Here is a 13,701-nt window from a genome sequence, read left to right as displayed (position 1 = left end):
AACGTCGTTTACTTTTGCCAGGTAATGAAGACCAAACTATTTACAAAAAGATTAAAAAGAGAAACTTCGCCTGGAGATGCTGTTGTCCATTGTAAAAAATTCCTTGTAAAACACTTGATCATTCTGGTGGAGACCTAAATGCCAAGATTAGAATGGACAACACCGAATATAAAGGCGTCGTAGGGCGATATGGACTGTTTAAAAGGGATGATAATGTAGTGAGACTGGCAGGTCTGTGTGCTTTCAACAACATCGTCATAAACGGCAGCATTTCTCCAATAAATGCATACACTGTCATGGGATTTACCGGACCACGCTACAGAAAACTAAATTGACCACATCCAACCAAGACGTAAGAATAAGAAATGATGTAGCTTCGAATCGTCTTTGTGATGACCAAGCTAAAAAGGCAGTGAATAGTTGAACAAGCAGCATTACATAAGTTTGATATAGCCTTAGCTGCTAAAAAGCTCTGTCAGTTCAGAATAACCCTCAGCAAAAACTTCTAAGTCTTACAATATCTAGAAAAAAGAAGTCACTATAGATAGCGACTTGAGAAAAAGTAAAGAAGTAACACGCTGAACATCCCAAGAGGTGCTTAGAGCTAGCAAGCACCAATATAAAATGTATACTACACAGTCTGATTTCATTTGGGATTTAAAATTTTTGACTAGCAAATAAGATTTTCTAACTATTTACAATGAGGCACAAAAAATGAGCCAAATAAATGAAGGGTCGTACAATCTGTAAATAAATGAATAGGAGTGATAGTTTTTAAGGAAACAGATTTCAGCAGTTTTGTAGAAAAACAACAAAGAAGTACTTATTTCCGTTAATAAGAGATTGTTTTAGTTTTATGAATGTGATAAAGAACCACATTAAGATCGCCACAAGTTTTTATATATATATATATATATATATATATATATATATATATAAAGCTTTGACAAAATTGATTAAAAACGGGTGAAACCTACTTTTGATATCTTCAGTTAAAGAAATATTTTCAGTTTCTGCAAACTTTAGTTTCTCCTGGAGTGTTTCTACGCGTGTTTGAAGGACAGACTGTTGATCCCGTAGATTCTGCTCAACGAAAAACAAAAGACTTTTATTTCCTTATTTAACGAATGTCAGTAATGCCATGGATATGGATAAAACAATGTTAAAATCAAGGACGAGAATCGATCTACTTCATAACACTGAGACACATATTGGGTAGTCTAAAAGAAACTAAAAGGACTGAGAACTAGTGTGTTACGTTAGCGTAAACCGTGGTACTTTAACAAGAAAATGGTGGATGGGAAGACCCAAGTAAAAACACCAAAACGATAGATGGGGACCAAGTTGACCCCCAAAACTAGTCAAAATAAGTAACTGAATATCATATTAACACCATATAGTTAAACGTCTATGACCAACAGATATAGCCAATAAGAGTACTTCTTTTTGAAATGTGATTAAACGTCACAGACGAATGGGGAAAGAAACCAACATAATAGGTTATAATGAGTCGAGGATTTCTACAATAAGAATGTCTACTGTAAGGGGAAAGTTAGGATGAGATATATCTTATAGTAGAAACGAGGTTTTTAGAAATACATAGGTATGTTTTCATCAACTCGACTACATTTGTAACAGCAAAACAAGAAACCCGAAAAATCACTAGACATGACACGGTTTATGGATAAACAGATTGCTAAATGAATATTTGGAAGTTCGAATACACAAAGATAATATTCGAAGGACTTAAATATGATGCACCATCAGGGCAAGGGAATCCGATAAAAAAAATAAACCTTTTAAAAAATTTAGCATACTAGTTGAATCACCTGTATTCGTATAATAGCAATCACATTTCTGTCAGTAACCAAGATATAGTACAAACAAACTAGTTAAAACAGAATTTGGTGATACTAGTAAATGAATATAATTAAGTCAATGGAAAAAGTAACTACCCCAAATGCCCTGGTATGGTCGATAGTGTGGAGAGTCAACTCTCTCACATGGCTACATGCATAAAACCACTGCCAAGGAAGTCCTTTTCGCTTCCTTCTCGCAGCAGGAGTGTTGTTTACGAAACTGAAAGAAAAGCAGATGTCTGGCACTTTAACCGGGTGGTGGAAACGGAGCACCCACCTAGGAGATTTGGAAAACCCTGATTCCAAATCAATGGTGCACATGGGCTCTAGGATTCTGAGGGAACAAATAGGGCATGGAACTATTGTTGGTCACCGGCTACCATAGGAATGCATTTCCTAACATTTCTTCACTGCCTTGTGGTTTAGACCTTTAGGTCAAAGGCTCGGGGTGTAGCCCCCTAAGAAAACCACCTGCTTCGGTTTCGGTGCCCGGGCAGTATTTCAGCCCTCACACAAATCGAATAATTTATGTAGTGCATATCTATTTGGTGCCTTCTTGTACCAATATTTATGTGCGTTTGAATTAACTTAAAAACCTCTAAAGGTAAGTGACAGACTTTCGATATCTGACCATGTATTTTGATAAGTCCCATAAAAATTTAACAGTGCATTTTCATCTGTATGCCAGTGAAACATGAGTTCATACACTTGCTAATATTTCGGTGTTAATGTTTCCAAATAATTTTTTTCACCCACCGACCAATCCAGTCAAGTGCCCCATTAGGAGGTATGCCTGTTTGAAACCTGTGGAAGCATTAATATTTGATCGATGGATCGAAAATTTCTGACAGGATCTAAGTCCTCTCCCATAGATGACTGAAAACATGACACGTAACAGGCAAAACAAATTGGTTACGAAAATGAACTAGCTTCCCTGTGACCGTAAGTATAGAAATATGAAGTCGAATCTACGATAGTCAGTGTCAAGTTCTGTTTTAAAAGTGGCAATGTTAACTTTTCTTGGGAAAACAAAATGAGTTTCAGCCAGTAGTCTCTTATAAATATATGAAAAAACTTAATAAGTCACCATAGACTACGTAGTTCAACTAATAAAAAGGAAGTAATTTATAACGGTCTCTTACTAAATACTCACTTTGTTATTGTTCAATGCTAAATCCAAACGACTTTTAAAGTCCTTTTGAAGCTCCTCTTGTATTTGATTGGCTAAATCTTTTTCTTTGGAAAGAGATTCTTCTAACTTCGTTTTTACCTAAGAATTTATAACTATTGACAAAAGGCTGAACCTCATCATGTTTCGATTGCAATTCCCTGATAGCAAACTCATTCTCGGAGCGAAGACTAAGTTCTTTAGCTGAACATGCTACTTTGAACGCTTGGAACTCGTCTTTTATTAACTTCGTACCCTAAAGGTGTAAAAAGGATGAAAAAACACACCTCCTCTGCAGATTTCAGAGACGACGTCAATTCGGATACAGAATGGCTAAGTTGCCTGATAATGGCATCGCTTTCAGCCTAAAAATAAAGTAAACCTACACAAGTACTTTATGTTTTTTTAAACGGCTTGCTAGAAATAGTTTAAGCTTTTCGTCATCAGCTGCATACAAATTGAGACTCAAATGGTGAAGATATTTGAAATTGGTGGCCTCAATTATCTGCAATAAACCGCAATCTCTTTCTTCAGTGTTTCTGGAAAACCGAAGTCCATATCTAAAATAAGTTGACAGGTATAACCAGCTTACTTCGGAGTTTCGATAGCCTCCTCTTGTGAACAAATGCACAAGAGATCTGCTACTTTCTGTTCAAATTCGTTGAAATTAATGAGCAAACCTTGCTGCTGTTTAATTCTATAAAAGTGATGAGATCGAAAGTGGAATCAGTACATACTCAGTAAACTCATCAACGGTAATTCTAATGAAATAAAGAAAACAAAAGTCATCGTCATCTGTCAATCTTATTTCTAGATCCTGACTCGACATAAATCTAATCAAGTGAAGAGTTACCTTTTTTAGGTCTGAAGAACAACCTAGCTCGATATCTATGTTTAAGATCCTATTAACGATTGATAAGGATGAACTAGGATATTACCGGTCTTTTCCGTCAAAAGACACCAAATGACGACCTGAATAAAACATCAGGATAATGAAAGCCTCTTCCTATGAAGGTTTGTGTACAAAAAGATAGGAGGTTGCTGTTAAGAATATCAACAAAAGTACGTCTCCGAAGGAATCTGGAAGCAAGGATATATAACACTTAGACCAATGACAATACTGACACTTGAAAACCACTTGCATTTACAAATGAAAAATAGTAGAATGACAAACAATTTAAAGACAAGTAAAGAGAAACCCTAAGGATAAAGCTTCCTAATGAACCACATAATCAATCAAACGACCAGCGCAGAAATATATCCCCGGCTTCGACCTTGAAATTTGAAAGTTTAAAACAAACAATTTAGACACTAGACCGGTTTATACAATGACGAAATTTTTACCAGCACCACCTGATTCATCTACTCCATCATTAAAAATATCTATGACGAGATATTAAAAATTAACATACTTCATTCTTTTACAATCTTTAAGGCTTATGTTAAATGGTAAAGTAAAATAAGTTTAATCAGATCAGACAAGTATATTAATTTCAGAGGATAATGCAGTTTTCCCCAACTGAACATGTTCTGATGAAAAAGGGATACCTTTTGTCCAGAGAGATAGATGGCTTGACCAGCATATGTCAGGTAACAAAATAATTCATTAGGTAGTCATAAAAGGAAAGCTATAAAATTGACATAGGAAAGAGTAAAAATAGGAAACAAGTCCAAGTTAAGTAAATAAACCAATGTAGCCAGACTTAACAAATACGGAAATACGTAAATGAAAGAATACATAAAAACGGAATTTCAACCAGGATGATAAGTAACAAAGTGGAATAGACAGTCCCCACCAGGTTTTATGATCATTACGGAGACGTTTTGAAATCTTATATGTATTGCTGAACTAACCATCTGCCGTAATAGACGTGCCGTATTGTAAGAACCTCACAGGAACGCAGTATTCACCAACGGGACGTTTCACGAAGCCGTGAGTGGACCTAGTCTTTATTTAAATGGGGTTCTGTAGGCGCGTGCATGCTGATTTATACTTTCCAACGAATTACCTCCTACCCTTAGACTTATCCCAGTTTGTTGTCAATGCTAAGTGCAGCCAATTCTTTTTCAACCAATCTTTTGGAATGATAAATTTGTTGAACGGCAAAGCGCATGACTGGAATCCAAGAAGATACTCTAAAATGAAAACAATCTTGTAAGCGACCGCGGCATCGGTAGCTAGTCGCAATATGGCCATCATGAGCCCAGACTTAAGTTGAGGAGGGAAGACATGACAGTTCAGAAAGCTTGCGATCTGTGCAAATCTGTGGAAAACATTCTCCATTATCCGAGCAGGGATCAATGAGTTGCCATCGCTTTCAGTCCGTTACAACGTAGGTCCAGGCACATATATGCATCAGTCTAAGTTGCCACACCTCAATAGTACAATCTGGACACCGAATTCATAGAAACAGTTACTTTGACGGTAGTAAAATAATCAGAGTATAGGTGAACACAACGAGAAGACATTGTTTTCCGCCCCCGAATGCCCTGGTACGGCCGAGAGTGGGAGAGTCCGCTCTCCCTCTCGAAATACTCTCACACGGCCGCGCGTATACAGCCTCTGCCAGGGAAGTCCTACTCATTGCCTTCTCGTGGCGGGGGTGTTGTTTACGAAAATGAGAGGACGAAAAGCGAATGTCCGGCGCTTTAACCGGATTCCAAACCAATGATGCACATGGGCTCCAGTATCCTGCGGGAACAAATGGCGTATGAACCAATCGTTGGTCACCGGCTACCATGGGATTGCATCTCCTTACGATGTTCCACTGCCTTGTGGGTTAGACTTTTAGGTCAAACGCTCGGGGAGTGACCCCTAAGATAACCACCTGCTTCGGTTTGAGCACCCGGGCAGTATCACAGCCCACACACAAATGATGAACTCTTTATGTCTATGGAAATTACTTTTCTCGCTTCGAAAAACAACCAATTGATTCAAATTATTATCATTACAACTATTGTCATTATTAATACTATTATTATTATTACTATTATTGTCATTATTATTATTATTTTCCACATTATTCACCCTCTTTTATACTTATACAGCGGCTCGTACATGGTGGAAATTCGACTATATCTAAACGTTCTCGAGTCACTGTCCGGTTGAAAATTGTATGTTACCACCGAATACGAGAACTGAAGCAGTTTTTCTGAAACCACGTGCACCACTCAAACTGGCTGCCTTCAACGTTCGCACACTTATGCAGGTCGGACAACAGATAGGGCTGGCTATGTCTTTAGAAAGTCTTAATATCGATGTTTGCTGTCTATCCGAGATCCGTATTCAAGACTCTGGTGCAGTACTACAAATTCGCACTCCATCTGTCGCTTCGAAAAGCTTGTTTTACGTGCGCTTATCCGGGGACCCTGTGGCATCTTCGTCTGGTCTTGCTGGCGTTGGTGTCGCACTAAGCTCTAGAGCTGAGGCAGCAACAGTCGATTGGATCCCCATTAACAGTCGGTTATGTGCTGTTAGATTAGAAAGTTCCATCAAAGTGAGAAGGAATCGGCGTGAGAAACGATGTCTTTTCGTCATCTCCGCCTATGCCCCGACAGATTGCAGCCCGGATGCAATCAAGGATGAGTTTTACCACCAGTTATCTGTTCTTCTCCAGAAAGTGCGTTCGACAGATATTGTAGTACTAGCCGGAGACTTGAATGCTCAGGTCGGGCGTCTAGGCACAGAAGAGAGTCGTTTAGGTGGCCGATGGGGACTCGTTGGTCGCAGGTCAGATAACGGGGACCGTCTACCGCAACTGTGCACAGACCACAACCTGTTTCTGGCTAGCACTAGATGACCAGTGTAGCAGCAGTAGGTCTCAATATACACAAAGGGAAAAGCAAGATTCTCCGATAAAACACAGCATGCACCAATCCAATCACAACTGACGGAGAAGATTTGGAAGATGTAAAAACCTGTACATATTTGGGCAGCATCATTGATGAACACGGTGTATCTGATGCAGATGTGGAGGCGCGGATCGGAAAAGCAAGAGCAGCATATTTACAACTGAAGAACATCTGGATCTCAAAGTGGAATAGAGAGTCCCCACCAGGTTTTATGATCATTACGGAGACGTTTTGAAATCTTATATGTATTGCTGAACTAACCATCTGCCGTAATAGACGTGCCGTATTGTAAGAACCTCACAGGAACGCAGTATTCACCAACGGGACGTTTCACGAAGCCGTGAGTGGACCTAGTCTTTATTTAAATGGGGTTCTGTAGGCGCGTGCATGCTGATTTATACTTTCCAACGAATTACCTCCTACCCTTAGACTTATCCCAGTTTGTTGTCAATGCTAAGTGCAGCCAATTCTTTTTCAACCAATCTTTTGGAATGATAAATTTGTTGAACGGCAAAGCGCATGACTGGAATCCAAGAAGATACTCTAAAATGAAAACAATCTTGTAAGCGACCGCGGCATCGGTAGCTAGTCGCAATATGGCCATCATGAGCCCAGACTTAAGTTGAGGAGGGAAGACATGACAGTTCAGAAAGCTTGCGATCTGTGCAAATCTGTGGAAAACATTCTCCATTATCCGAGCAGGGATCAATGAGTTGCCATCGCTTTCAGTCCGTTACAACGTAGGTCCAGGCACATATATGCATCAGTCTAAGTTGCCACACCTCAATAGTACAATCTGGACACCGAATTCATAGAAACAGTTACTTTGACGGTAGTAAAATAATCAGAGTATAGGTGAACACAACGAGAAGACATTGTTTTCCACATCGTTGCGAGACGTTAGTGTTAGTGTTAAATGTCCGTTTTTCGATCTGTTTCGATGTATGAACTTTGTGGATAGAAATTTTAAAAGACGTACACTATTGTAGGATAGGTACATGAACTCTTCCGCCCGAGGACAACCTTCGATAGGCAATAATCTGGCAATGTGAGATCATTCAATTTAGATTACTCAGGTGGCATATTTCTGTTTGAGCAAGACGTCAGTGAAATGAACTCGTCTGAATGTCTTGAGGACTACATTAGTGTTAGTTGGGTCTCCAACAATTCGAAATGCTTTAGAACTACAGTGGGCCAGTTTTTAGTCTGAACATATGGAGGTAAGTAGTTCAGCACACTGACGATACTCACCTTGGCAGCTCCATTAGCATTGGGCGATAGATAGACGACAGAATTTTGACACGAATGAAAACCTTGTTTGGATTTTCATAGAAGAAGTAGTACTGAGATGTTCGCTTAATCCCTGATGAAAGCTACACATAACTGTACCTTTTATACATGAGTCTGATTTGATCCTTGGAATATGATAATTTGGTGGCTTATTTATCCAACCATACAAGATAATATTTACAGACCAGTAGTAGTTATTATAGCCTGAAGCAGACGCATAACGATTACAACCCTGATGAAAGCTAATATCTGTGCCATTATCCTAGTCCTAGCATAAAAGAAGAACAAAATAGTAACCAACGGCTGAAATCACAGTAAAGAAGACAAAAACTTAATAACTTGTAATGGTATCGTTAATTTTTGCGTAGTTACAATAGATTTGACGATAATACAGTTTTTATGTGCTTTATTCATATTATTTCATGAAATGCTAAGTCATTAGTCTAATTTCAGTGTATGACCGTGTAGATCACCAACGTAGATGATCTATGTCGAAATGATTGGAGGCCGACTCGAGTTAGACGTGAATGGTGTGACGAACCAACTAACGTCGAAGTCACACCTCGTGGTCAACACCTTACATGGACTACCCCCATTGACGTAACAAGGTACTATAGATGCTTTGAAGACTGTACAACACAAAGGACGTTATTACAGAAATATATTAGTTAAAGTAGATACAAGCGAAAGTAAGACCACTGCCGCATGGGCCAGTCCATGGCGTATGATTAACTAATGCGCGTTGCTTGTACATGACCTTGGCAGGGAGCGATGATCTGTTCGACATTCAGTGATCCAACTGCCGGATGATTTGGCTAGGGCTCAGTGACATTTCACTGGCCCTACAATACTCCCCCACCAGATTCAACGGCCGTTTGAATCTGTACCAAACATGTTGGGAGCAGTCGCGCGCCAGAGAGTGCCAAACGAATATTATAAATCCTCCAGGTATTGCTTATCTGTAAAACAAATGGAAAGGAGGCGGCAGAAACTGGTCGGGAAACAGCGAGTCATAATATGTTAGTAGGACGTTGCTTAAACGTAAATTGATCAACCATAGAAATAATGAAAAGAACAAAACGTTTTATTGTTCTATCAAGTCGCGCTGAAATATATAGCCTTGTAAAGTAATTCAGTTCCTCCGATGACAAACGTTAAGTCTGCCGCAAAAGTAATGATGCTATAGCGATAGTAGGATAAGTGTATTATCAATCGATATCCATATTTGTACTGTCATTAGTTTAAAGTTGTAAGTCGGACAGTGTCGTTGACAGCTATTAATTAGTGTCAAATTCTAGTTATATCTATATCTAACAGACTAACCGTAAGTACAGAAGTATAACAGTGAAGAGTGGTCGTGATTTCGTTGTGCGAAGCTATTGACCAACTTGTAGTCACAGTTTGAAAAGTCGATGACTGCTGTTACAGTCAGTAAGGGTTGAAGGCTACAAATCGACAGCAAAAGGTGGCACGATGAAGTCTCTAAAAGATGATAAACGGTGAATGCTGCGTGTTTGTTCGGTTAGTGAACAGAAAAATATCGAAAAGAACATAAGAAACCAAGAGTGTCACTCTGGACTCATGTCAATGATACCCGTGAAAAACGCTGTCAGTGTTGGGATAGAGGCGACAATATCGTTTTCAGTTTGCAGGAGATTCGCTCGACTGCATAAACTGATGATTCGCGCGAATGTTGTCGTCAGACCACCAATTGAACTGGACAGGTTGTAAATCGTCGAGTAGTTGAACAGCCGATTGATGTACCGGAATCATCTGTTAAACAACAGCCACGAGGAAACAATACTTCATAAAATGAAGTACGACATCGAAGTAGAACTACAATAGTTCAGATGTGTTACAATGTCAAGTCTAAATAACATCGTTCTTACGTATACTGACAGTTGCACTGAACGTTCGCTTAGGTATGATTAGCGTAACAGTTGGATGTGTGAATAAAAACATATACGAAAACTATGGTTGGGTTCGTGGAGAATTTTCGAGGACGTTTAGATATTTTCCAAACCCGTATCGCATGTAAATAAACCGAAAATAGAATTAAAATGACTGCTGTGTAATAAGGAAATCGAGCCATGATTTACCGTGTGAATTATTAGCAAATACAAGGGGTATAATAAACATTAATTAAAATGGTAACCACCAATGTAACTAAGGTTTAGAGGGTCCAGATAACGTGGCCATTTCGTAAAAGGATGATACAAAGAGCTTATTACCTAGCATTAAGTGACATATTAAGTACGACAACATGTGTACTTGGGGTATGGACTAAGCGTGCTCGTGTACATGCAATATGTTTTACCACAGTATGTCGACTAACGAGTCATAAATGTACATGATTTCGACTAAAACTTGACGGCAGTGACAGAATATATGACTAGTTTACGTGAAAGCAACTACGAAATGTTATCACGCATCATAAATATAGTACGAAATAATCTAATGAAATTATGAAACTCGCCTGGGTTACTCTTGCCTCTCAGTAATGAAGATATGAAGTAGGCAGTAGTTTGAATCTGGATTATGTACGAGGTACTGTTGATTAAATTTTTCGATTAACACAGCATTGTAGACTGACGAACAGTCTAAACGAGATCTAAGATCGCAGGAAATTTATAGTTCAAACTCACCGTAAATTTATAGCATTCGTATCCTCTGTTTGGCCATGGAACTCAGCAATTGGAAATTAGGCAGGCAGTGGTAAAAAAAGGCAGAACATTCTAGTGGATAGTGGTTAAGCAGAAAGATGAATTTATAGTCGATAGTTTATCTTGTCTTATTTATACCAGTGGATAAGGTACAAAGAGATATGCGTTCGTGTTGCCTTGTGGCTATACTCACGAGTGGTTGATATTTTAACAGACATATTACACAGGAGCATTTACATGCTGCTAATGCTTGTTAAAGAACCACGATAGCCGATTATAGTCGTAGTTGATTGGTTAGTTCTGTCGATTGAACGAATTATCTAGGTTTAAATGCTAATCAACATTGACATGAAGCAACGAAAGTTCACAGTAACAGATTAACATAGGCGATGATAAAAATGAAAAAGAATAAGTATAGAATACAATAATAAAGATTATAGTGATAGGTTGCGTTATTCGAAGTCTTGCTCACCAGTGTAAATCACCAACGTAGATGATCTATGTCGAAATGATTGGAGGCCGACTCGAGTTAGACGTGAATGGTGTGACGAACCAACTAACGTCGAAGTCACACCTCGTGGTCAACACCTTACATGGACTACCCCCATTGACGTAACAAGGTACTATAGATGCTTTGAAGACTGTACAACACAAAGGACGTTATTACAGAAATATATTAGTTAAAGTAGATACAAGCGAAAGTAAGACCACTGCCGCATGGGCCAGTCCATGGCGTATGATTAACTAATGCGCGTTGCTTGTACATGACCTTGGCAGGGAGCGATGATCTGTTCGACATTCAGTGATCCAACTGCCGGATGATTTGGCTAGGGCTCAGTGACATTTCACTGGCCCTACAACCGAGTATTAATTCATACCTGCCCACTATGCGATTGAGGGAAAACTGTTCTAGCAGCACATGGATAATGGATTCTCAAGGATTTTGAGATGTCATGTACTGCAAAGTGGAAAATACCTATCAACCTAGATTTGAAATCAAAATGTAGCTTCGCAAATATATTCAGAATAACCTTTAACTTTTGACAGTGCACAAAGTTGAAATAAAATGTAACACAAAGAAGTGTCACGATGTCACAGGGTCGTTGCCATTTAGCAACGAGACCTTATGCCAAACTGTCGTCAAATGTCGCCACAAATACAAACAAAAAGACAGCAGCCTTGCACTGAAGTTATTCTACCTATTGTCTCTATTCTGTAACATAGAAACGTTATAAAACTTTTCCGATTATACTATAAGCTAGGTGTGTAGAAGTATTTTTAAAGCAATTTTCAATCTACGCCTTGAAATGATTGATTTTTACGGTTTCGGACCTACATTCTCGGCTAGATTGCTCGAAAAACTTACCAAGCTAGCTTTTACTGGGTCTTTCGTTAATAACAATCAGTAGATCAATTGTAAGTTGAAAAAGATGGATGGTCTGGTTCATATTTTGGTTCTGATCTGAAGGGCAGCTTGTCAAGCTATAAACATTTATCTCAGTTGATTTTATGATGTGCACATTTAAAACCAATTTTGATGAGTAAGATTCAAATATTTTGCTCTGAGTAGAGAATACGATGAACATAATGTTATGACCAATCTGACTGAGATTAACCACTGTGTTCATCTTCATAGGGTACAAAGACTATCTGGATCACTCATAGTCAAAAGTTGTATCAAACAACGACTTTGGTGCTACATTCTTGCCACACTATATTACAGTAACGAATGTCGAAATTTGAAATATATCATCTGTGCTACACTTAAATGTTCCACTGATGAATAGAGAGATACACTACGAAGAAAAATGGTTACTAACTATAACTTTCAAGTACCTTAGAGTCAACACAATGTAACCAAACATCTCTCTGCAGGAACTAATCCCACCAACAAAAAGTGTAAGCCACACTCCACGACCCTGTGTCAAGTGAAATAAAGACTTATCAGCACACATTTTCGATGAACGTTAACACACAGAAAAATAGAGGAAATTAAGAAAAACGCGAATACAATCAAATCGAGCGTCTTGAGCGAATTCACAAAGCACTTTTCCGCTAAGTTATTTATCAATAAAGATACATAAATGTCAGAAATTCAGCTTCATCCTGTTAAGACATTGTCATGGGAGATATCTGAAGTATCCAACCCACCGTAAACTGCCACTGTAAATAACGCCGCTCTTTACCCGTTCTTGATATGTATATCTTAGTCAATTTTGATCTTCGAATTCTGACTCGTTTGTTACCAACGGTTTTTCTTTCCGCTTTCTGATTCTAAAGACCCAAACATTTGAGATTTGTTGCGGAATCTTTTATGATAATTACCATACAGAACAATGTGGTGGCAGGTTTACAAATATAAATAAAATTCGCCTATTCCAAATTAAGAAGTCCTGTTTTACCCGTTGTTTGATCGGAAGCTCCGAATCACAATACATTCGTTTTTCAGTCAACACAAGGTCTTTACTTAGTTCATCTGATTCTTTAGATTTTAGGAAGTTACTTGAATGGTTTTGAATGCCGTTGAATTTCTGAGTTTATTCCGTTAGGACCAATATTTTGGTTTCACTACATATTTCATCCGTTCAGTGTAACTGGATTATTTGTTTTGGACAAATTCAAACCTATTAAAGCAAAAAGACGTGGAGTGGAGCAAGGATATACCATGAAAACCAGAAGGGAATCCGGATATGAACTTTAGGTTTTTAGAGTTGTTTGTGCTTTGTCTAATATCATTGTTGAGATGTTTGATGATAACACGAGTGTTCATATTGTAATTTCCAGCCAACTTGTTTTCATTAGTTCTAAATATGATCGGTCAGAAAACATGTAACGAGAAAATCTAGTAATGCAGTAAATCTTCAACCAA

At 38.5% G+C, this 13,701-nt stretch overlaps 1 protein-coding gene across 2 annotated transcripts in view; it reads right to left on the bottom strand.

Annotated features, from left to right (window-relative positions):
* Window positions 1-4,295, bottom strand: part of SASS6_1 (Spindle assembly abnormal protein 6) — a 28,700-nt gene extending 24,405 nt beyond the window's left edge. The window contains exons 1-10 of one of the 2 annotated variants that reach the window (XM_051211318.1): window positions 4,153-4,295; window positions 3,966-4,107; window positions 3,881-3,929; window positions 3,765-3,844; window positions 3,620-3,724; window positions 3,422-3,587; window positions 3,315-3,392; window positions 3,164-3,283; window positions 3,013-3,129; window positions 978-1,083 (exon numbers count right to left, since the gene is read on the bottom strand). In XM_051211318.1, coding sequence (XP_051071363.1) covers window positions 978-1,083; window positions 3,013-3,129; window positions 3,164-3,283; window positions 3,315-3,392; window positions 3,422-3,587; window positions 3,620-3,724; window positions 3,765-3,844; window positions 3,881-3,929; window positions 3,966-4,012 — 868 coding nt within the window. In that variant the 5' untranslated portion in view covers window positions 4,013-4,107; window positions 4,153-4,295. Of the gene's footprint in view, window positions 1-977; window positions 1,084-3,012; window positions 3,284-3,314; window positions 3,393-3,421; window positions 3,588-3,619; window positions 3,725-3,764; window positions 3,845-3,880; window positions 3,930-3,965 lie in introns of both variants that reach the window. The other variant, XM_051211317.1, reaches the window with a different exon arrangement.
* Window positions 4,296-13,701: the final 9,406 nt, after the last annotated feature.

Source organism: Schistosoma haematobium, chromosome ZW (assembly GCF_000699445.3).
Source record: "Schistosoma haematobium chromosome ZW, whole genome shotgun sequence".
In the NCBI taxonomy this organism is placed as follows: Eukaryota; Metazoa; Platyhelminthes; class Trematoda; order Strigeidida; family Schistosomatidae; genus Schistosoma; species Schistosoma haematobium.
This window is presented reverse-complemented; position numbering and strand designations above follow the sequence as displayed.